This window comes from Salvelinus namaycush, chromosome 4 (assembly GCF_016432855.1).
Source record: "Salvelinus namaycush isolate Seneca chromosome 4, SaNama_1.0, whole genome shotgun sequence".
Taxonomy (NCBI): Eukaryota; Metazoa; Chordata; class Actinopteri; order Salmoniformes; family Salmonidae; genus Salvelinus; species Salvelinus namaycush.
In genome coordinates, this window is record NC_052310.1 from 41,493,201 (window position 1) to 41,514,846 (window position 21,646).

The 21,646-nt window shown below is 43.9% G+C and overlaps 2 protein-coding genes across 5 annotated transcripts in view; one reads left to right on the forward strand and one right to left on the reverse strand.

The window, feature by feature from the left end:
* Nucleotides 1-5,380: 5,380 nt before the first annotated feature.
* LOC120046541 (core histone macro-H2A.2-like) lies at nucleotides 5,381-13,466 on the forward strand. 2 transcript variants are annotated; one of them, XM_038991868.1, is made up of 9 exons: nucleotides 5,381-5,514; nucleotides 6,938-7,129; nucleotides 7,640-7,746; nucleotides 8,566-8,760; nucleotides 8,884-8,991; nucleotides 10,191-10,290; nucleotides 10,396-10,485; nucleotides 10,734-10,908; nucleotides 12,865-13,466. In XM_038991868.1, exons 2-9 carry the CDS (start codon nucleotides 6,958-6,960, stop codon nucleotides 13,028-13,030), a joined length of 1,113 nt encoding a protein of 370 aa, XP_038847796.1. In that variant the 5' UTR covers nucleotides 5,381-5,514; nucleotides 6,938-6,957; the 3' UTR covers nucleotides 13,031-13,466. The 2 variants fall into 2 exon arrangements, with proteins under 2 accessions (XP_038847796.1, XP_038847795.1); XM_038991867.1 differs by having other exon boundaries at nucleotides 5,382-5,514; nucleotides 8,881-8,991.
* Nucleotides 13,467-13,470: 4 nt separating this feature from the next.
* LOC120046539 (Golgi-specific brefeldin A-resistance guanine nucleotide exchange factor 1-like) overlaps nucleotides 13,471-21,646 on the reverse strand; it is a 137,273-nt gene continuing 129,097 nt past the window's right edge. For 2 of the 3 annotated variants that reach the window (XM_038991865.1, XM_038991864.1), the window contains exons 33-40: nucleotides 21,044-21,246; nucleotides 19,906-20,056; nucleotides 19,393-19,523; nucleotides 18,036-18,137; nucleotides 17,635-17,748; nucleotides 17,211-17,394; nucleotides 16,500-16,673; nucleotides 13,471-16,377 (exon numbers count right to left, since the gene is read on the reverse strand). In XM_038991865.1, coding sequence (XP_038847793.1) covers nucleotides 16,136-16,377; nucleotides 16,500-16,673; nucleotides 17,211-17,394; nucleotides 17,635-17,748; nucleotides 18,036-18,137; nucleotides 19,393-19,523; nucleotides 19,906-20,056; nucleotides 21,044-21,246 — 1,301 coding nt within the window. In that variant the 3' untranslated portion in view covers nucleotides 13,471-16,135. The remainder of the gene's footprint in view (nucleotides 16,378-16,499; nucleotides 16,674-17,210; nucleotides 17,395-17,634; nucleotides 17,749-18,035; nucleotides 18,138-19,392; nucleotides 19,524-19,905; nucleotides 20,057-21,043; nucleotides 21,247-21,646) is intronic. The other variant, XM_038991866.1, reaches the window with a different exon arrangement.

The following is a 21,646-nucleotide window of genomic DNA, read 5'->3' on the forward strand; positions in this document are numbered from 1 at the left end:
TTCAATAGTCTGTCAATGTCCATTTAACTTATGATTTATGTTTATAGCCTTTATGTCTATTTGCAACATCATGGCAAGATTCTGTGGGATTACACAGAAAAACCAAAAATGGTCAACAGCCTACTGTGCAGAATTGACAACGAATGAAGGTGGGCAACCATGATGCATTTTTCTTGGTCTACATGCATGTATCTATGTATGCATGTATGTACAGTGCCTTCGGAAAGTATTCAGACCCCTTGACCTTTTCACACATTTTGTTAGGTTACAGCCTTATTCTAAAATTGATTTAAAAAATGTAAATCTACACACAATACCCCATAATGACAAAGCAAAAACACGTTTTTAGAAATTCTTGCTAATTTATTAAAAATCAAAAACGGAAATCTCAGTTACATAAGTATTCAGACCCTTTACTCAGTACTTTGTTGAAGAACCTTTGGCAGCGATTACAGCCTCGAGTCTTCTTGGGTATGACGCTACAAGCTTAGCACACCTGTATTTGGGGAGTTTCTCCCATTCTTCTCTGCAGATCCTCTCAAGCTTTGTCAGGTTGGATGGGGAACGTTGCTGCACAGCTATTTTCAGGTCTCCCCAGAGATGTTCGATCAGGTTCAAGTCTGAGCTCTGGCTGGGCCTCTCAAGGACATTCAAATCAAATCAACCTTTATTTGCCACATGCGCCGAATACAACAAGTGTAGACTTTACTGTGAAATGCTTACTTACAAGCCCTTAACCAACAGTGCAGTTCAAGAAGAAGAAAATATTTACCAAGTAGGCTAAAATAAAAAGTAACACAATAAGAATAACGAGGCTATATACAGGGGGCACCGGTACCGAGTCAGTGTGCAGGGGTACAGACAAGTTGAGGTAATCTGTACATGTAGGTGGGGGCGAAGTGACTATGCATAGGTAACAAACAAACAGCGAGTAGCAGCAGTGTACAGGGGGGGGGGGGACCCATGCCAAATCCTTTCAGTCTCCTGAGGGGGAAAAGCTTTTGTCGTGCCCTCTTCACGACTGTCTTGGTATATTTGGACCATGATAGTTCGTTGGTGATGTGGACACCAAAGAACTTAAAAAACTCTACCTGCTCCACTACAGCCCCGTCGAAGTTAATGGGGGCCTGTTCGGCCCACCTTTTCCTGTAGTTTCCATGATCAGCTCCTTTGTCTTGCTCACATTGAGAGAGAGGTTGTCCTGGCACCACACTGCCAGTTCTCTGACCTCCTCCCTATAGGCCATCTCATCGTAGTCGGTGATCAGGCGTACCACTGTTGTGTCATGAGAAAACTTAATGATGGTATTGGAATCGTGTTTGGCCACGCAGTGGTGGGTGAACAGGGAATACAGGAGGGGACTAAGGACACACCCCTGAGGGGCCCCAGTGTTACGGATCAGTGTGGCAGACGTGTTGTTGCCTACTCTTACCACCTGGGGGCGGCCCGTCAGGAAGTCCAGGATCCAGTTGCAGAGGGAGGTGTGTAGTCCCAGTAGTCAATGAACAACATTCTCACATAGGTGTTCCTTTTGTCCAGGTGGGAAAGGCAAGTGTGGAGTGTGATTGAGATTGCGTCATCTGTGGATCTGTTGGGGCGGTATGCGAATTGGAGTGGGTATAGGGTGTCCGGGAGGATGCTGTTGATGTGAGCCATGACCAGCCTTTCAAAGCACTTCATGGCTACCGACGTGAGTGCCACAGGACGGTAATCATTTAGGCAGTTTACCTTCACTTCCTTGGGCACAGGGACTATGGTGGTCTGCTTGAAACATGTAGGTATTACAGACTCGGTCAGGGAGAGGTTGAAAATGTCAGTGAAGACACTTGACAGTTGGTCCGCGAATGTTTTGAGTACACGTCCTGGTAATCCGTCTGGCCCAGCGGCTTTGTGAATGTTGACCTGTTTAAAGGTTTTGTTCACATCGACTACCGAGAGCGTTATCACACAGTCATCCAGAACAGCTGGTGCTCTCGTGCATGCTTCAGTGTTGCTTGCCTCGAAGCGAGCATAAAAGGCATTTAGCTCATCTGGTAGGCTCGCGTCTGGGTTTCCCTTTGTAGTCCGTAATAGTTTTCAAGCCCTGCCACATCTGACGAGCATTGTAGTAGGATGCAATCTTAATCCTGTATTGATGCTTTGCTTGTTTGATGGTTCGTCTGATGGCATAGCAGGATTTCTTATTAGCTTACAGATTAGTCTCACGCTCCGTGAAAGCGGCAGCTCTAGCCTTTAGCTCGATGCGGATGTTGCCTGTAATCCATGGCTTCTGGTTGGGATATGTACGTACAGTCACTGTGGGGACGACATCATCGATGCATTTATTGATGAAGCCGATGACTGAGGTGGTGTATTCCTCAATGCCATTGGATGAATTCCGGAACATATTCCAGTCTGTGCTAGCAAAACAGTCCTGTAGTGTAGCATCCACGTCATCTGACCACTTCCGTATTGAGCGAGTCACTGGTACTTCCTGCTTTAGTTTTAGCTTGTAAGCAGGAATCAGGAGGATAGAATTATGGTCAGATTTGCCAAATAGACGGTGGGGGAGACCTTCGTATGCATCTCTGTGTGTGGAGTAAAGGTGGTCTAGGATTTTTTCCCCCTGGTTGCACATGTGACATGCTGGTAAGAATTTGGTAAAACTTATTTAAATTTGCCTTATAGAGTTGGTTGAGAGCGGTCTTAGTGCCAGCTTCACTTTGTGGTGGTAAATAGACGGCTATGAATAATACAGATAAGAACTCTCTTCGTAGATAGTGTACAGTCTACAGCTTATCATAAGGTACTCTACCTCAGGCAAGCAATACCTCAAGACTTCTTTAATATTAGACATCGAGCACCAGCTGTTATTGACAAAAAGACACACACCCCCACCCATCGTCTTACCAGAGGTAGCGTCTCTGTTCTGCCGGTGCATGGAAAATCCCGCCAGCTCTATATTGTCCATTTCTTCGTTCAGCCACGTCTCGGTGAAACATAAGATGTTGCAGATTTTAATGTCCCGTTGGTAGGATAATCTTAGTATTAGGGCATCAATTTTATTTTCTAACGATTGCACCTTAGCAAAAAAACGTGAAGGCATTGGGAGTTTACTCGCTCGCGTAATCTGCGTCCCCTTTTCCGGCGTCTCACGCAAAAGGCGTGGATCTGGGCCTGTTCCAGCGAAAGCACGATATCCTTCTCGTCGGACTCGTTAAAGGAAAAAGTTTCTTCCAGTCCGCGGTGAGTAATCGCTTTTCTGATGTCCAGAAGTTATTTTCGGTCATAAGAGACGGTAGCAGCAACATTATGTACACAAAATGAAAACAAAAATATTAAAAAATTGCGCAATTGGTTGGGAGAATGTAAAACGTCAGCCATGGTCTTTGGCGCAATCTTTTTCAGAGACTTGTCCCGAGGCCACTTCTGCGTTGTCTTGGCTGTCCTGTTGTAAGGTGAACTTTCGCCCCAGTCTGAGGTCCATGGCGCTCTGGAGCAGGTTTTCATCAAGAATCTCTCTGTACTTTGCTCCATTCATCTTTCCCTCGATCCTGACTAGTCTCCCAGTCCTTGATGCTGAAAAAACATCCCCACAGCATGATGCTGCCACCCCTAGGTTTCCTCCAGACGTGATGCTTGGCATTCAGGCCAAAGACCAGAGAATCTTGTTTCTCATGGTCTGAGTCTTCAGGTGTCTTTTGGCAAACTCCAAGCGGGCTGTCATGTGCCTTTTACTGAGGAGTGACTTCCGTCTGGTCACTCTACCATAACGGCCCGATTGGTGGAGTGCTGCAGAGATGGTTTTCCTTCTGGAAGTTTCTCCCATCTCCACAGAGCTCTGTCAGAGTGACCATAGGGTTCTTGGTCACCTCCCTGACCAAGAACCTTCCCGCCCGATTGCTCAGTTTGGTCGGGCGGACAGCTCTTGGAAAATTCTTGGTGGTTCCAAACTTATTCTATTTAAGAATGATGGAGGCCACTGTGTTCTTCGGGACCTTCAATGCTGCAGAATTTTTTTGGTACCCTTCCCCAGATCTGTGCCTCGACACAATCCTGTCTCGGAGCTCTACGGACAATTCTTTCGACCTCATGGCTTGGTTTTGGCTCTGACATGCACTGTCAATTGTGGGACCTTATATAGACAGGTGTGTGACTTTCCAAATCATGTCCAATCAATTGAATATACCACAGGTGGACTCCAATCAAGTTGTAGAAACATCAAGGATGATCAATGGAAACAGGATGCACCTGAGTCTCATAGCAAAGGGTCGGAATACTTATGTAAATAAGGCATTTCTGTTTTTTTATTTTTAATACACTGGGCTTTCACCCACGACAGTGTCTATGGTTTACAGAGAATAGTGCAACAAACAAAAAAAAGAGCCAGTGGAGGTCCTGTGGGCAAAAACAGCTTGTTTTAAAAAAAAATAAACTTCAAAAAAATTCTTTAACCTTTATTTAACTAGGCAAGTCAGTTAAGAACAAATTCTTATTTACAATGACAGCCAAACCCGGACGATGCTGGGCCAATTGTGCACCACCCTATGGGACTCCCAATCACAGTCAGATGTGATGCAGCCTGGATTTGAACCAGGTACTGCAGTGACGCCTCTTGCACAGAGATGCAGTGACTTAGACCAATGCGCCACTCGGGAGCCAAATGAGAGAGGTCGAAGAAGAATGGCAAGAATCGTGCAAATTAACATTCAGGACACAAACAGGCATATAACGGTGCAGTACAATAGTGGTGTGCAGAACGGCATCTCGGAACGCACAACATGTTGGTCCTTGCCATGGATGGGCTATTGCAGCAGACGACTACACCGGGTTCCACTCATATCATCTAAAAAATAAGAAGAAGCGGCTCCAGTGGGCACGTGATCACCAACACTGGACAATTGAGGAGTGTAAAAACATCACCTGGTCGTAAGAAATCCTGGTCCTGTTGCTTCATGCCAATGGCAGAATCAGGATTTGGTGTAAGCTGCATTAGTCCATGGCCCCATCCTGCTGGTGTCAACGGTACAAGCTGCTGGTGGTGTAATGATATGGGGAATGTTTCCCTGGATCTCATTAGGTCCCTTGATACCAATTGAACAACGTTTGAACACCACACCTTGCAGAATCCATATCTGAAGAATTCAGGCTGTTCTGGAGGCCCGGTACTAGATTGGTGTACCTAATAAACTGGCCACTGAGTGTGTATATGTATTCAGAATTTATCATTTACACATTTTACAAACTGCTCTATAGGCATACAAGGCCAAATTCAGTCGTATATATTCAACCAACATTCTTCTCCCCTTCAAGCCATGTTAAGGGGGCGTTTTCATTCTATTTTCCCCGGACTGAATTTTTCCCCTTTGCAGCATCAGTAGTAGTAGAGCCAGCCCCCTATGTAGCCTATGTACGTACGGTGGTTGTAGTTTTATTAACAGGATCCGCATAAGGACAGCGAATACAGCCATTCTTCTGAGACTTGTGAAAGAGAAGATCAGGCCTGCATCGATTCGTGTAAAGGAGGACAAACAGGTATCAAACTTGGATAATTTCACTCTCGCGCATATCCGGTTTATTGCGTTTTGTGGCGAGCTGCGTCTTCGAAAGAACGTTCCTTTCCGACCATGTCTGATGAGATTACACATCCAATGGATTGAAAACAAAATGGGGGTTGCGCTGTAGCATGGGAGGAACATAATTACAAGAAAGGTTATGGCCCGATGTACCAGACATTTCTATTTGAGAACAGCCGCGGATGTCTAGTGGATAGGCAACCAACTTAAAGCAAGGCCATTGATTAGATAGATAGTTAGTTAGGTGTGCATAATCCTGTTGCGATAGGAGGAGCCGGTCAGAAGAAAAACGTTTCAAGGGGTTATTTTTATTCCTGCATAATGGGGCGTATATGTATAAACATTTGTCATATTCATGGATTTTTGTACATTTAAAATTGCTATGTCGTTTAGGATCTGTAGTTACGTTTAAGACGTCATATTTGACAAAAAAAAGCATTAATTAAATTACTGTTCGTCGAGTAGCCTATTGTAAGCTATTATACTAGGTGGCATGATCTTTTGTTCTTATATTTTTCATGTGCATGTGAGCAATCCTGAATCCAAAAAGCATTCAAGATGCACAAATCAATGCATTCGAAAGAATATATGTCTGGTCTCAGATTGCAAATGCCATTTCCAAAACTGGAGTCTAGGCCACCGCGGCCTTTTTCTGTACGGTATTATTGAGTTTGTTTACATAGTTACCTTTGGGAAAGTACGTTGGCTACCCTTACTATCTTTACCTTGAAAAGCAGACTAAATACTATACAAATATTAAGTATTTACAAATGATAAATAAAAATACGTTAATCAAATAATCCTATATGGCGCGCAATTTATTTTTTAAATATTGTAGGCCTCTTATTCCATCGTATTTTGGAATTGTCCTCCAATGATATCTGTTAGTGTGCTTTGCTAGTTTTAGTCAGTCTCTGATCTTATCAGCTTTGCAAACTGTAGGCCTACATGAGGACGATATGATGCTCCTGAAAGGCACCTTCTCAACCTGGAATCTCAATCTTTGTTTCTCAAGTTTACAGATCTGCACAGATCTGTTAATGCATGTGTTATCAGTTTAAATAATGAGTGGTCAAATAGCCTGCTGACAAGTTCCAACTTTTCACGCTCAGACTTGGTTATGCTACATGTACACACCAGCATCTAGTCAATGTATGGAAGCTTCAACGTGGCACATTGCAAGCTTTTGGAGGCGTAAATTGAGTCGTTATAAAATTCCTTTGGGCAAAAAAAACAGGTGGTAATTATAAAAACAGTTTTGCACATTGCTGTAGTGTACTTCAATTGGTTCATCGTTGCCTGTACAGTACAAGTGACCCATAACATAGTTTCAATCTCCATCCTTAACACTAACCATGGTAAATGGACTATTGTCCTCCCAGGTAGACGTAGCTGAGGCAAGATGTCAGCCCGAGGAGGGAAGAAGAAGAGCACCAAACTGTCCCGCTCTGCCAGAGCAGGGGTCATCTTTCCTGTGGGGAGGATGATGAGGTATCTACGCACAGGGACCCACAAGTACCGCATCGGCATGGGGGCACCCGTCTACATGGCAGCCGTCATAGAGTACCTGGCAGGTTGTTGTCTCACCTGAGTGAAAACACACACACATCTTTATTCAATTCAGTTGTGTGTCCAATATAACAGGAAAAATGGTATCTAAAATATATACTGAATAAAAATATAAATGCAACATGTAAAGTGTTGGTCCCATGTTTCATGAGCTGAAATAAAACATCCCAGAAATGTCCCATATGCACAAAAAGCTTATTTCGCTCAAATTTTGTTCACAAATTTGTTTACATCCTTGTTAGTGAGCATTTCTCCTTTAGCCAAGATCATTCATCCACCTGACAGGTGTGGCATATCAAGAAGCTGATTAAACAGCATGATCATTACACAGGTGCGCCTTGATGAGAAAACAACAATTGAATCCATTTTAGAATAAGGCTGTAACGTAACAAAATGTGGAAAAAGTCAAGGGGTCTGAATACTTTCTGAATGCACTGTATTTTTGTTCAGTATATAACTGATACTTTATAATTTGTGTCTGAAGATTTTCTAATGACATTCATTTATTTGTTTAGCTGAGATTTTGGAGTTGGCAGGAAATGCAGCAAGGGACAACAAAAAAGGCAGAATAACTCCTCGGCACATTAAACTGGCTGTAGCCAACGACGAGGAGCTCAACCAGGTACAGTATTATTCCCATTAAAATAGACAAACATTTAGGACATGTCAGTGTTTGTCGCTCCACTTCATTGCATCATCATTACACTATATAATATTGCAGTATATTTCCCAATAGGGATCCATGAAACTATGATGAAGGGTGTCCCTTTGTCTTAAGGGTTCAGGAAGGTACAGATGACGCCATATGGCATCAGGCATGAACTGCCACCGCTTCGTGGTTAACCCCAAGTGGAAAAATATTTTATTGAGGCCCGATATCCTGACAAGACATACAGTGCTGTGAAAAAGTATTTGCCCCCTTTCTGATTTTCTCAATTTTTTGCAAATTCTTGATACTGACTGTTATCAGATCTTCAACCAAAACCTAATATTATTAGATCAAGGGAACCTTAGTTTACAAATAACCGGGAAAATGTATACTTATTTTATTTATTTAATAAACATCCAACAATCAATAACTGGTTGTGCCACCTTTAGCTGCAATGACTGCAACCAAATGCTTCCTGTAGTTGTTGATCAGTCTCACGTCACTGTAGAGGAATTTTGGCTCACTCTTGCATGCAGAACTGCTTTAACTTGGTGACATTTGTGGGTTTTCAAGCATGAACTGCTCTCTTCAAGTCCTGCCACAAAATCTCAATTGGGGTTTAGGTTTGGACTTAAACTAATTCCACTTAATAGACACTGTTCTTTATCAATTCGGCAGGATTTTTTTACCACTTGACTAGTAAAGTATTTGTTCAGAGCAAAGAAATTGACCAATGATAGACTGAATACCTATTGAAAAGTAAACTAATTCACCTGTTCTTTGGCCTCTCAGCTTCTCCGAGGGGTGACCATATCAAACGGAGGGGTCCTGCCTCGTATCCACCCGGAACTATTGTCCAAGAAAAGGGGCAGCCGAGTGAAAGTGGACACTCAGGTGACCGTGCCAGAGAAGAGGGCGGAACGCGTCAAGAGCATCAAGAAACCCACCACCAAAAAAGGCAAAGGCAAACCAGGCCGCAAGCCAAGGGTCAGTACACATGAATGGGCTTTGTGAATGATGGCAAACATCTCAATATTTGTCAATGTGTTTGTTATAGTGTTATAAGAAGCATGAATGTGTTCTGTTTTTCATTGATTCCATGATAAGAAGAGCACAGAAAACGACAAAGAAGCTGTCGTAGCCAACTCAACAGTGGAAGATGGACCAGGTGATGGATTCACTATCCTCTCAGCGAAAAGCCTGTTCCTTGGACAAAAGGTATCATGTCATGTCAGTTATGACAAAACTGTCATTCTGTGACACCTATTGTAAAGATACTTTTATATATATAATGTGGACACCCCTTTAAATTAGTGGATTCTGATATTTCAGCCACATCCATTGCTGACAGGTGTATAAAATCGAGCACACAGCCATGCAATCTCCATAGACAAACATTGACAGTAGAATGGCCCGTACTGAAGAGCTCAGTGACTTTCAACATGGCACTGTCATAGGATGCTACCTTTCCAACAAGTCAGTTCATCAAATGTCTGCCCTGCTAGAGCTGCCCCGGTCAACTGTAAGTGCTGTTATTGTGAAGTGGAAACGTCTAGGGGCAACAATGGCTCAGCCACGAAGTGGTAGGCCAAATCGTCTGTCCTCGGTTGCAACACTCACTACAGAGTTCCAAACTGCCTCTGGAAGCAACGTCAGCACAAGAACTGTTCGTCGGGAGCTTCATGAAATGGGTTTCCATGGCTGAACAGCTTCACACAAGCCTAAAATCACCATGCGCAATGTCAAGCGTCAGCTGGAGTGGTGTAAAGCTTGCCGCCATTGGACTCTGGAGCAGTGGAAACGTGTTCTTTGGAGTAATGTAATGAATCAATCACACTTCACCATCTGGCAGTCCGAAGGACGAATCTGATTTTGGCGGATGCCGGGGGAACGCTACCTGCACGAATGCATAGTGCCAACTGTAAAGTTTGGTGCAGGTGGAATAATGTTCTGGGGGCGTTTTTTATGGGTTGGGCTAGGCCCCTTAGTTCCAGTGAAGGGAAATCTTAACGCTACAGAATAGCAAGGTCCATACAGAAATGGTTTGTCGAGATTGGTGTGGAAGAATTTGAGTGGCCTGCACAGAGCCTCAACCCCATCGAACACCTTTGGGATGAATTGGAACACGACTGCGAGCCAGGCCTAATCGCCCAACATCACTGCCGACCTCATTAATGCTCTTGTGGCTCAATGGAAGCAAGTCACTGCAGCAATGTTCCAATATCTAGTGGAAAGCCTTCCCAGAAGAGTGGAGGCTGTTATAGCAGCAAAGGGGGGACCAACTCCATATTGATGCCCATGATTTTGGAATGCGATGTTTGATGAGCAGGTGTCCAAATACACCTTGGTCATGACACGTATGCATTAAGTTTCTTAGTAACTTTGTCATAACTTCAACTCTATATCCCCTTAAACAGCTTTCACTAACAGAGAGTGAAATTAGCAAGATTGGAACGATCAAGGTGGAGGGAATCATCAACCCCACAAATGCCGAGATGGACCTCAAAGAGGGAGTGGGTGAGGATGCCAGACCTGCTCGTCTTTTCATCTTAGAATCGCGAAAGCTTCACAGCCCATTATACTTTTGACTCTTTCTTACCTGTTGTGTGCTGTGGTCTGCAGGCAATGCCCTGGAGAAGGCAGGTGGGCGGGACTTCTTGGAGGCAGTGAAAGAACTGAGGAAAGCACAGGGACCTCTGGAGGTAGCATCAGGTATGGAGACACGGACACCCAAACTAATGTCAAATCTGCTGGATGAAAGGGTTTGCTTTTGTATGGTTAAAAGGATGCAATTACTGAATGTGCTTATCCAAATACCCAAATGTAGCATAATCCAGTTGATTGAAACACATTGTCTCACCTCACTTCAAAACCAACCTTACAGTACACTGTCAATGCTACATTTAAACCTACACGTGAAGAGTGAAACGTCAGTGTGTGTGTGCGTTTTCCTCCTGTAGTTGCGGTGAGTCAGGCCAGTGGGATGCCAGCTCGTTTCGTCATCCACTGTAACATCCCTCAGTGGGGCTCGGAGAAGTGTGAGGACCAGCTGGAGAAGACTGTCAAGGCCTGCCTCTCTGCTGCAGAGGAGAAGAAACTGAAGTCTGTGGCCTTCCCCTCACTTCCTGCTGGCCGGTGAGACTACTCAACTACAGCTTTAAAAGGAAAATTCCACCCAAAAACTATCTTTTGGTATTTGTTTCATTAGTCCATTGTTGTTAGATATGACATTCAAAATACAGAAATACAGCCAGTATGTTGTTTAAATCTATACCAGTAGCTAGGTTTCCATCAATTTGTCGAACGATATTCAAGCGAATATTCTAATTCACACAAAAGAATATGCCCATACAGATGCCATATCTTGATTTGATCACTGTCAAATTCAAATGAGCCTCGTGATTTACATACATTCACTGAAAACCCGCAGATCTTTCTTGCTTGCTCAAACGCTAAAGCACCAGACAGAATAAATGTCCTAGTACTGCAACATTCAAAATGTTTAAAAATGCAGCCATACACATCAACAACCGTCGTTTTGTATAGCTTAGTAACAAGCTAGATGTTGGTCTCCATTATGACACACAAGTGTATCTGAAATGCAGCTATACGCTACATATAGCCTGCTGTAGCCTATTCAGATCTAACATATGTATTACCAGCAGCGGTGCTTTTCTATCAAACTGGCTTCTTGTGAACACACGTAACTTTTTTATTTACGGAATAAAAAAACTGAAATTCTATTTGTTTTTAAGGTCGATGGTTTGGGCACAAAGTCTGCTTTAAACAGCAAATGTGCCCACTCTGGTCTCGGCATGTGCTCTAGCCAACAGCTCGCCGATACAGTGCAGAGGGTATGCCTACATGATGAAATTATGGATAAGAGAGAGATTGTATTTATTTGTCGATTGGCAGGCAAGCACCAATCATGTCACCAGCATAAAATAAGAACCCTTGATATCTATTGAAAACTAGCATTAAGCTTATCATGCACTTTCACCAACCTGTGAAGTTTATCATAATTTATTTAATCTGTAGCCTAATCGGCATGCTTTTTCAAGTTGAAGTGGGAGAACCACACAACATATCACGTGACTGCAAATTTACCTCGACATGGTTATTCTAAATATTGCACAATAAATTGTTTCCACCGGAATTTGTTGCATAATCGTATCACAGCCCCCCAAAATATCCACCTTTGTGTAGCGTATTTTGTTTTGTCGACAGTTAGGAAATTTACAGACAATTTGACCGTTTCCATCAGGCCTGTAGTGAGTTTATCAGACAGGCACTTGACTCACAAAAATGGTTGGATGGTAACCTGCTGAGTAACAATAACAATGTTATTTTAAAGGTACAATTCATAAGTTTGGATTCCAGTAATAAAAAAAGGGGCCTCAGCAGTCTGAACTAGGGCTCTCAATTTATCTTTCCTCGATTCCTTCTTAAAACACATTTGATTGGGCCTCCCGGGTGGCGCAGTGGTCTAGGGTACTGCATCGCAGCGTTAGCTGCGCCACCAGAGTCTCTGGGGTCGCGCCCAGGCTCTGTCGCAGCCGGCCGCGACCGGGAGGTCCGTGGGGCGACGCACAATTGGCCTAGCGTCGTCCGGGTTAGGGAGGGTTTGGCCGGTAGGGATATCCTTGTCTCATCGCGCTCCAGCGACTCCTGTGGCGGGCCGGGCGCAGTGCGCGCTAACCGAGGGGGCCAGGTGCACGGTGTTTCCTCCGACACATTGGTGCGGCTGGCTTCCGGGTTGGAGGCGCGCTGTGTTAAGAAGCAGTGCGGCTTGGTTGGGTTGTGCTTCGGAGGACGCATGGCTTTCGACCTTCGTCTCTCCCGAGCCCGTACGGGAGTTGTAGCGATGAGACAAGATAGTAATTACTAGCGATTGGATACCACGAAAAATTGGGGAGAAAAGGGGGTAAAATTTATAAAAAATAAAATAAAAAAAACACATTTGAGAAAAAGGTCCAGGGAGGGACCTTGAACCTTATACTCAAAAAAGGTTCAGGATGCAGCAAGGAGATAGGAATCGCAGAAAGACTAATTGAAATTAAGCCCACATCTGTGCATCTCTCCTGGTTCTAGGAATGGATTCCCAAAGCAAACAGCCGCCCAGCTGATCCTCAAGGCAATCTCCAACCATTTTGTCTCCGCAACGACCTCTTCCCTGAAAAACATTTACTTTGTACTGTTTGACAGCGAGAGCATCGGAATATACCTTCAGGAAATGGCCAAGCTGGATGCCAAGTGAAGATGAGATAAAGAGATGCTCGATTTGGGGGTGTTTTTTAACGGTTGCAGTTGTATTTCAGATGGATCTTTGTTTTTGCAGCTGGTATAGTGTGATGGAAGATGCTGTAAGTAGGTGTTTTTGACGACATCGGGTAGCCCTCGGAAGGTGTTAAAACATATTTTTTTGTGAGTGAAGTACTGTATGCATTTATGTTACCGTCTTCCTTTTACGGGATTGCATTATTTTTAGACTAGATTAAATTAATAATCCCCATGGCTTGTCATTCGTATCCCTTATTTACTGATATTGTTTTTACATTCCATGTACAAAGACAATTTTAACGGTTGTTTTTCTGCCAGAATCACTCTGTAGTTTGATACAGTTAGTTTACTAAGAAAGAAAAAAGTGTTTCACATTCTGCTTTGAAATAAAAATCCAGATGTTTTACACCACAGATCCAGCTTGATTAATGCATAATTTACTAACACCCATGAATAAGACAACAATCCAGTTTCATTACATTTATCACATTGTAAAAAGTACATGACCTATTCTTCATATATACATTATATTCATGTAATTTCTTGTTCACTCAAGAATTAGCTCCTGGTATACCTAACAATGCAGTACAACAAATTAACATAACAACTTACAAAAAGACACCCCTGACAGAGGGGCTTCCACTTCATTGTGTTGTGTTTGTGCACAGACTAATGCGATTTCTGACATAAGGCAGAGGATTCGGAGAGTAATGTAACCTGACATGGAAGTAGTTGCTCCCAACTGTGCTTCGACGAGAGTATTAATTCCCCAACACCCCATTCATAGCTATAAAAATACTATAGACTGATAGGGGTAACGGCCAAGAAATAAGCTGCACTGAAGTTGACTCCGATCACAAGGTTGGGTTTTCAAAATAGACACCTGATGTGTTCTAAGTGGTTGAGGCTTTTGAAAACCATTGTTTGTTCTTCCGTCATCACATGCAGTGAGAAGTCTGGTACGAGTATCGTTTGATAAGATGATCAAGGCTCCAACTCCTCTGCAATCCATAGCTTAATGTACAGACGGTGAAATGCAAATATACTTTCACTGAGTCAAGTGGGGTAATTGTAGTCCCGTATGAAACTTGCGCAGATGATCTGGACCAAATCATCTCATCTCTTGAAAATGAAAACTGAATTTAAGATCTGCTTGTCTCAGATTTACTGATTGCGGTCTATGCTCAATCTGCTCACGTCATATAATATGACAATATGCTTACTGAAGTCTTAACTGGCCACAATTGCTGTATGCATCATGTTGCTTAGAGTGTTGGACCAGTAACCGAAAGGTCGCTGGTTCGAATACCCGAGCTGACAAGGGGAGAAATCTGTCGATATGCCCTTGAGCAAGGCACTTAACCCTAATTTGCTCCAGGGGCACCGTACTACTATGGTGGACTCTGTAAAATAACACATTTCACTGCACCTATCCGGTGTATGTGACAAAACATTTATTACACAAACGTGACAAACACACCCGGATACAAATGACAAAAGGCAATATTGTACTCCATTAAATAATCTCATTAAGACCTTACTATTAAACTCTCCTAACCTGATCGACAAAAGCTGACACGTACAGAGTTCCACCATCACAGAACACAGCGAACCAACCACACACCCAGGCCAGACCAGTTGTCACATTCGGAATGTTCTAGGTGCTGCCCTTGTTAGCAATGGCAGCATCTCAAATCCATCTTTCCAAGCCAAACCATGCACACCTTTGTCCCGCTTGGGTATAACAGTATTTAAGTACGTAAAGTGTCGTTTTAAAACATATCTTTGTTCTTTTGTGTTTTAGGGCCATTGTAATAAAAATTTGCAAACAAGATTGTGACAATTTGTAGGCTAATTTCTAACCTCTGACACAATTTTATACTGGAAATATAGAAACTATGTATGCTTTATATTACTGTACACTTACATTTCGACCCTCCAATAAAATAGTTATGATATAGGTCTGTTTTTGTTTTAAGACAGTGCCCTGACACTTTGACTGGAGTAAATTAATCTGTTTACATCCTATTCAGTAAACAACATGCAGTACCTAAAACCCAAATAAGTTATTCACTATGATTTTGTTCCTGGCAGAACCTCTAGATTAATGTTAAGCACAGGCATACTCAAGCTATTGGGGGCCCTAAGCGAGATTTGGTTGGGGGGGCCCCCCACCAAGCGGGCCATTTTTCTTGTGCCCCACCCCTTGAGGGTGGAGAAAAATATATTTTAAAGTAATTTCCTGGAAAACATTTTGCCATGGGGTGTAGAGAAAAATGTTAGCAGTTTTAAAGCAAGTTTACTGCAGTTCTATACATTTTGCCATGGGGAATAGACATTTTTGCCATACATTTCATGCAATTCTACTGACTTTGCTGTTTTAAAGCTTATTTCCTTGCAATTGTTTCCCATTTTTCCATGGGGTGGAGAGACATTTTAGCAGTTTTAAAGCCAATTTACTGCAATTCTACACATTTTGCCATGTTAATGATATTTACATTTACATTTAAGTCATTTAGCAGAGAGTGACTAACAAAATCAAAAAAATGGTGGGCCCCCTAGAAGTCAGGGCCCCTGGGCAAGTGCCCTGTCAGTATTTGGCCATGATTACTACAAGTTTAGATAACTGGCTAGACTAATTTACCAATCAAAAAATTGTTAGACGACATGGCTAATTGGAGTGACTGACAAAACAAGAGAAAAACTGCTAATGCACAACCAATTTTCAAACTTGCACCTTGTGTATTCTACTAATCTAACTCTCGAAAGTAATTTGAGACCCCGACGGAGTTCCAAAAAATGTCTGCCGAATAAGTGAATATTGAAGGACAGCAGGCCCCAGGATGTTAGATAAGACTTCAAAGCTAGATGTGTCTGTTGTTTAGTGTCGTCTGAGAGGTGACCATGGATGTCCAGGGTCTCTCTCTGCGTGTCACAGACGGTTTATTCCCCTGTGTGAAGGGGGGCAGAGCCTAAGGAGAAAGCTATGTTGTTTAGGGGACAGGTGGGGGATGGAGTGCCCCCCGTGAGAGTAGGCATAGGGCTATGGTGGCTCTATTTGACCTGCGGGGTGTCACTATGGTCAGTGGGGGGCGGGGAGCAGGGGGACAGGGCAACTGGCCTCAATGAGGGCGGGGTTGAGGATAATGGGGAGGGACATAGGGGGCACGCCCCCCACCTGCAGATGGGAGGCCAGGGGCTGCAGGATGAGGGGGGACTGACTTGTGGGGGACTGGATCAGTGGGCTAGAGATCTGGGGAGACATCTTCACTGGGGTGGGCATGGGGGGAGTCGACGGGGGCACTGGAGATGATCTGTCTGTTCCTGGAAGAGAAGAGAGGACATTGATTAATTCACTGATTGTTGGCTATGAAACTGACATTGACTAAATTGATCGTTGGCGTTGGCCAGATTTCATCTTTGACTGGCCACGTTAACATGGTTACCGTTGGTACTAGGTGGTGGGGGACCTTGGGGCGACACTGGTCTGCTGGAGGTCTTTGGCTCTGTGGGGGCAGCTGGCACTGGCACAGGAGATGGGGCCTGAGCTGGGGGTGGCGAGGCTGGGGGGCAGGGGGCAGCCAGCTGGACAAGCTCCACTGGGGGACTAGGAGCAGGATCTATGGACACAGAGCACATACAGCCATTACATTTCAGAGATCTAGCATTGATGTATATAGCAGAACACTGAAACAAGACTAAGTATAAATCATGAAAAACATGTAGGCTGTGTTTTCGAAAATCCGATTTATGCTTGATCCGGGAAAATGCGGTCCATAGGCTCCGTACGGAGGGTGTGATGCAAACGCGGAGCCTCCGTAGGCCTGCAGAGGCCAAATCAAGCTCCGTATCGCATCGCCATGTGCATCCCACATTTTGTAAGGTTTCCATATAGCTCCCCATTGACATGATTGGTTGACGGTAGGTGGGGGCGGTATGTCCTGTATAAACAACTCACTTCCTTGACAACTTCCTTCACAACAGCTATGCTCCGCGAAGCGCAAGAAGTATGGAGGCCCTGACTACTGCAGAGGCCGCATCGCAGTAAATGCTGTACTGCCAATACAGATCCAGATAACCTACCTTGTTAACACTCAAAGCAGAGTATATATCTGAGAAAACAGGGCCTTAATAGAAGCAGGTTTGCGGTCCAGTACCTGGTTGTGGTATGACTGTCTGTTTGAAGAGCTCCTCCCGGAGGTTAGGCAGGAAGCAGTCGATGCGTTCCCAAGTGATCTCCCACAGGTCAGAGTATCCCGTACGAGAGTCAGCGCTGTGGAAGATTCCTGCTGTGTCCATCACCAGCAGCATGTTCTTCAGAGACTCTGGGATGGCCTCCAGCTGGGGGGAAGGGGTGATAACAACCAGCCAATTAGCCATGCAATCACACACATAGATGGGAAAAAACACTGCTTGAAATGAGCTGTATAGGAATAAACATGAATTATTACTTAAAGACCAGTATTTGTTTTCCTTTCTTTTTGTGTGCCCTCCTTTGAGTTTACCACTCAGATTAGAAGCACCTGCGCTAATAGGAGTTGAAATCGACACGCGCTACTGTGTAACAGCAGGCATCCTTACCAGCAGGTCACTGGAGCCAGCGTGCATGTACTTGTCCATGAAGTCCAGGATGGTGAGCCACAGGGCAGCGAAAGTGGACAGAGACAACAGGGGAGAGAGGTGCTGCAGGAACACCTAGGGGAGAGCAGAGCAATGGAGAGCAACAGTGAGATATGCAGAGATGGCATGGGTAGACAGGCACACAGCATATTATACTATCGCTGTTCAGGCAGATGAGAAGTGCTAGACAGTAGAAGGATTTAGCAAATTATGGCAACTTCTCAACAACAACAAAAAAGAACACCCCAAAGGCAACAGACAGTTGTAGGAGAGTCTAAACCTGTGGTCTGAACACAGTCTGACAAAATATCAGATTTCACACTTTGAAATGGATGCCTGTTGTGTGTTGACTGAACTCTGACCTTTGACAGCAGGGTGCAAGCCCTCATCCTGGTCTCCTCCATGCCACACACGTCTGCAGGGCTAATATTGTCCAGAAGCTTGGTCAGCAGGGGGAACAGCACCTGGGAGCACACAGTACACAGTACTTAAAACACAGTTAACACTGACAACGCTCAGATTAGACAGACAGACCACTTACAGTGCATTCAGAATGTATTCAGACCACTTTACTTTTCCACATTTTGTTACGTTACAGCCATATTCTAAAATTGTTTTAATTGTTTTTTCCCCCCTCATCAATCTACACACAATACTCCATAATGACAAAGCAAAAACAGGTTGTAGAATTTTTTTGCAAATGTATTAAAGATAAAAAACTGAAATATGACATTTACTTAGGTATACAGACCTTTTACTCAGTACTTTGTTGAAGCACCTTTGGCAGCGATTACAGCCTTGAGTTTTCTTGGATATGACGCTACAAGGTTGGCACACCTTTATTTGGGGAGTTTCTCACATTCTTCTCTGCAGATCCTTTCAAGCTCTGTCAAGTTGGATGGGGAGATTCGCTGCACAGCTATATTCAGGTCTCTCCAGAGATGTTCAAATCGGGTTCAAGTCCAGGCTCTGGCTGGGACACTCAAGGACATTCAGAGACTTGTCCCGAAGCCAATCCTGCGTTGTCTTGGCTGTGTGCTTAGGATCGTTGTCCTGTTGGAATTTGAACCCTCTCCCCAGTCTGAGGTCCTGAGCGCTCTGGAGCAGGTTTTCATCAAGGATCTGTACTTTGCTCCGTTCATCTTTGCCTCGATCCAGACTAGTCTCCAAGTACCTGCCTCTGAAAAACATCCCCAAAGCATAATGCTGCCACCACCATGCTTTACCATAGGGATGGTGCCAGGTTTCCTCCAGACGTGATGCTTGGAATACGGGCCAAAGAGTTCAATCTTGATTTCATCAGACCAGATAATCTTTTTTTGTTTTTTTATTTATATACATTTGCAAAAATGTCTAACAACCTGTTTTCGCTTTGTCTTTAATGAGGCATTGTGTGTATATTGCTGAGGAAATTTTTTTATTTAATCAATTCTAGAATAAGGTTGTAACGTAATTTTTGGGGGGTCAAAGTCAAGGGGTTTGAATACTTTCCGAAGGCACTGTATTTCCCACTTATTTTAGAACGTGAGATTTTTCCATAATACTTATTTGCCATAGAAGCTAGGATTTGGCCCCAAGTGCCTACTCTTTTAATGAATCGTCTATTTTCAGAGGAACCATTCAGCAGCCATTCTTGTGACCCACTATTCCCCATACGCACACCAATTTCCAGTGGTCCTCCTAGAATGTGGAAAATTATGTTCAGCATCCTCCTCTCACCTTGTTGAAGCAGGACTCCCACTCCACAGCATCTAGTGTCTGCAGGTCATGGACCAACAGTGCCCTCTGGAGGTAGGTCAGGGCCTGCATTCGCACCAGCCTCCTGGCGTCGCAGCACAGCCAGGCTATCCCTATAGGGTTCACACAATGTATGGACACTTGAGCTAAGACTGGCTATAGTGGAACGAGAACAAGATCACTGAGTCCATTCTCTCAGGGGTCATCAGTGAATTAAGGGGACCTAGGGAGTTATTTTTTACCTTCAAGCTTATATTTAGATGAATCTCCAAATATTAGTTATCAGTTCCAATATTAGCAAAAAAAATATTAACATGTGAAAACCTTGTCCACGAAAACAGGAAATGAGCATTTCGCTTCACACAATAACACACATTGACACTTAAAACATTCCTCCAATGACTACGAAACGATGATAAATTGTGTTTATTAAAGTTTAGAGGTGCCTTTATTTAAATAGGTTATAATGATAGCAATGGGGATAAAGTCTCTGACCTTGGAGCAGTGGGCACCAGCAGCTGGTCCACAGTGTCTGGGAGTCGGCCTCAATCTTCTTCCCTACAGGCTCCAGGCGGCGCTGCTCCTCTGCCCAGGAGCTGTAGATGCCGGAGGCCCTCGTATGCAGCGTGTGCATCAGATCTAACAGCTGAACCAGGGGGAAACACGGAACTCCATGTCAATGTGGTCATTGCTAATCTAATCACAGCTTGATTCTAAAACACGAATGTATGACTTAATGTCTGTATTGTCTTGCTGGCTCCAAGACACATACTACAGTATATTTACATATCTATGGCTGCGTTTAGACAGGCAGCCCAATTATGATCTTTTTTCCCACCAATTGGTCTTTGACCAATCAGATCTGAAAACGATATAATGTGAAAAGATCTGAGGTGATTGGTCAAAATACCAATTAGTGGAAAAAAAGATCAGAATTGTGCTGCCTGTCTAAATGCAGCTTAATATTAGTGTCAGTCGTCTGAGCATGAATACCTGATTCGTGCCAAATGAGTTCTGAAAAGAGATGGCAATTATTGCTGACAGATCACGTAACTTTGACTCACTCATATAGGGCCGGGATGATACCAGTATCGCGATACTTGTTAGTGCCGTGGCAAGGAAACAAAACGCAAAGCAGATTTAATGTTGGAAACAAACATCATTATGTTGTCATCCAGAGTCACATTTACAATATTTTACATACAGCAGGTTTTTAACAGACCAAAGAGTTTGGTCTGCTTTGTGTTTGAATTTTTGCCAAGGGAAAAATATTGCGATAGTGGTATCGTCACCGAATAGGATTAAACACCGCCAGAACATTGCTTAATTGCCATGACAACCATAGTCTGTCACTCAGCCTCAGTCTCAATTGAGTATGCAGAGAGAGAAAAGACAGCTGAAATCTCCCAAAATTCCCACCTTTCCCCGCAACCCCACCTCCACCCCACACACCTGAGAGCAAACCTGGGGCTTATTCAGGAGGGCACAACGTTACAGAACGTTCAGAGAGATAATTATATTGTGTAGAACAGACATGATTGTCTGTTGTATAGTTCTGAACATTTCATCCAACCGAACAGAGCCCCTGAGCTCTGAGACCAAGGTAGAAGGGAAAGAGGGCTGTGGTACTTACGTCCTGACTAACCTGTAATGACACCGTGTGGTAGCTGGCAGGGACCCCCTCGTCCTCCTCGTCGTCGCTATGGGAACGGGAAGGCCTCTGGTTGGAGGCCTTGGCGCGGCGGGATGCCCCCTCCTTGTCCCGGGGCTTCCTCCTCACACGGGACTTCTGGGAGTCGTACTTGTGGTTCTTCTTCTTCTCATAGGTCCTGTAGCCTGTAGGTCAGTGGAGATGGAGAGACAGTTTTAGCCATTGTTACAGATATATCCTGAATAATTATCTTAATTTATATTTCTACAGATGTCATATTTTGACGGGTATGACTTAGCGCTTGGGAAAAAATGCATTCCTTTTATGTTAAACCAGGCAACAAAAGGCTATATCAACTTTGAGTAATAGCAGGTTTCAGGGCTGTGTGGTTTCCATTAGCTTCCATATAGATAAGCGCTGTGCTTAACTGAGGTCCTTGATCGACCAAACTTTATTATTAAGTGTGTAAAGCCGTGTTGACAGCAAGTATCTAAGGGCCTGGAGCACTGGGAGAAATGAAAAGGCTATCAGTGCCTGCAGAGTGCACCAGCACCACCTTCCACTGTAATCCCGGCTTTACTTTAG

Bases quoted from the DNA above. Each gene is read 5' to 3' on its own strand.
- LOC120046541 (XM_038991867.1), top strand. From the start codon at position 6,958: ATGTCAGCCCGAGGAGGGAAGAAGAAGAGCACCAAACTGTCCCGCTCT. The intron at 7,130-7,639 runs GTTGTTGTCTCA...TTATTTGTTTAG, and splicing joins CGTCATAGAGTACCTGGCAG to CTGAGATTTTGGAGTTGGCA. The intron at 8,761-8,880 runs GTCAGTACACAT...TTCCATGATAAG, and splicing joins AACCAGGCCGCAAGCCAAGG to AAGAGCACAGAAAACGACAA.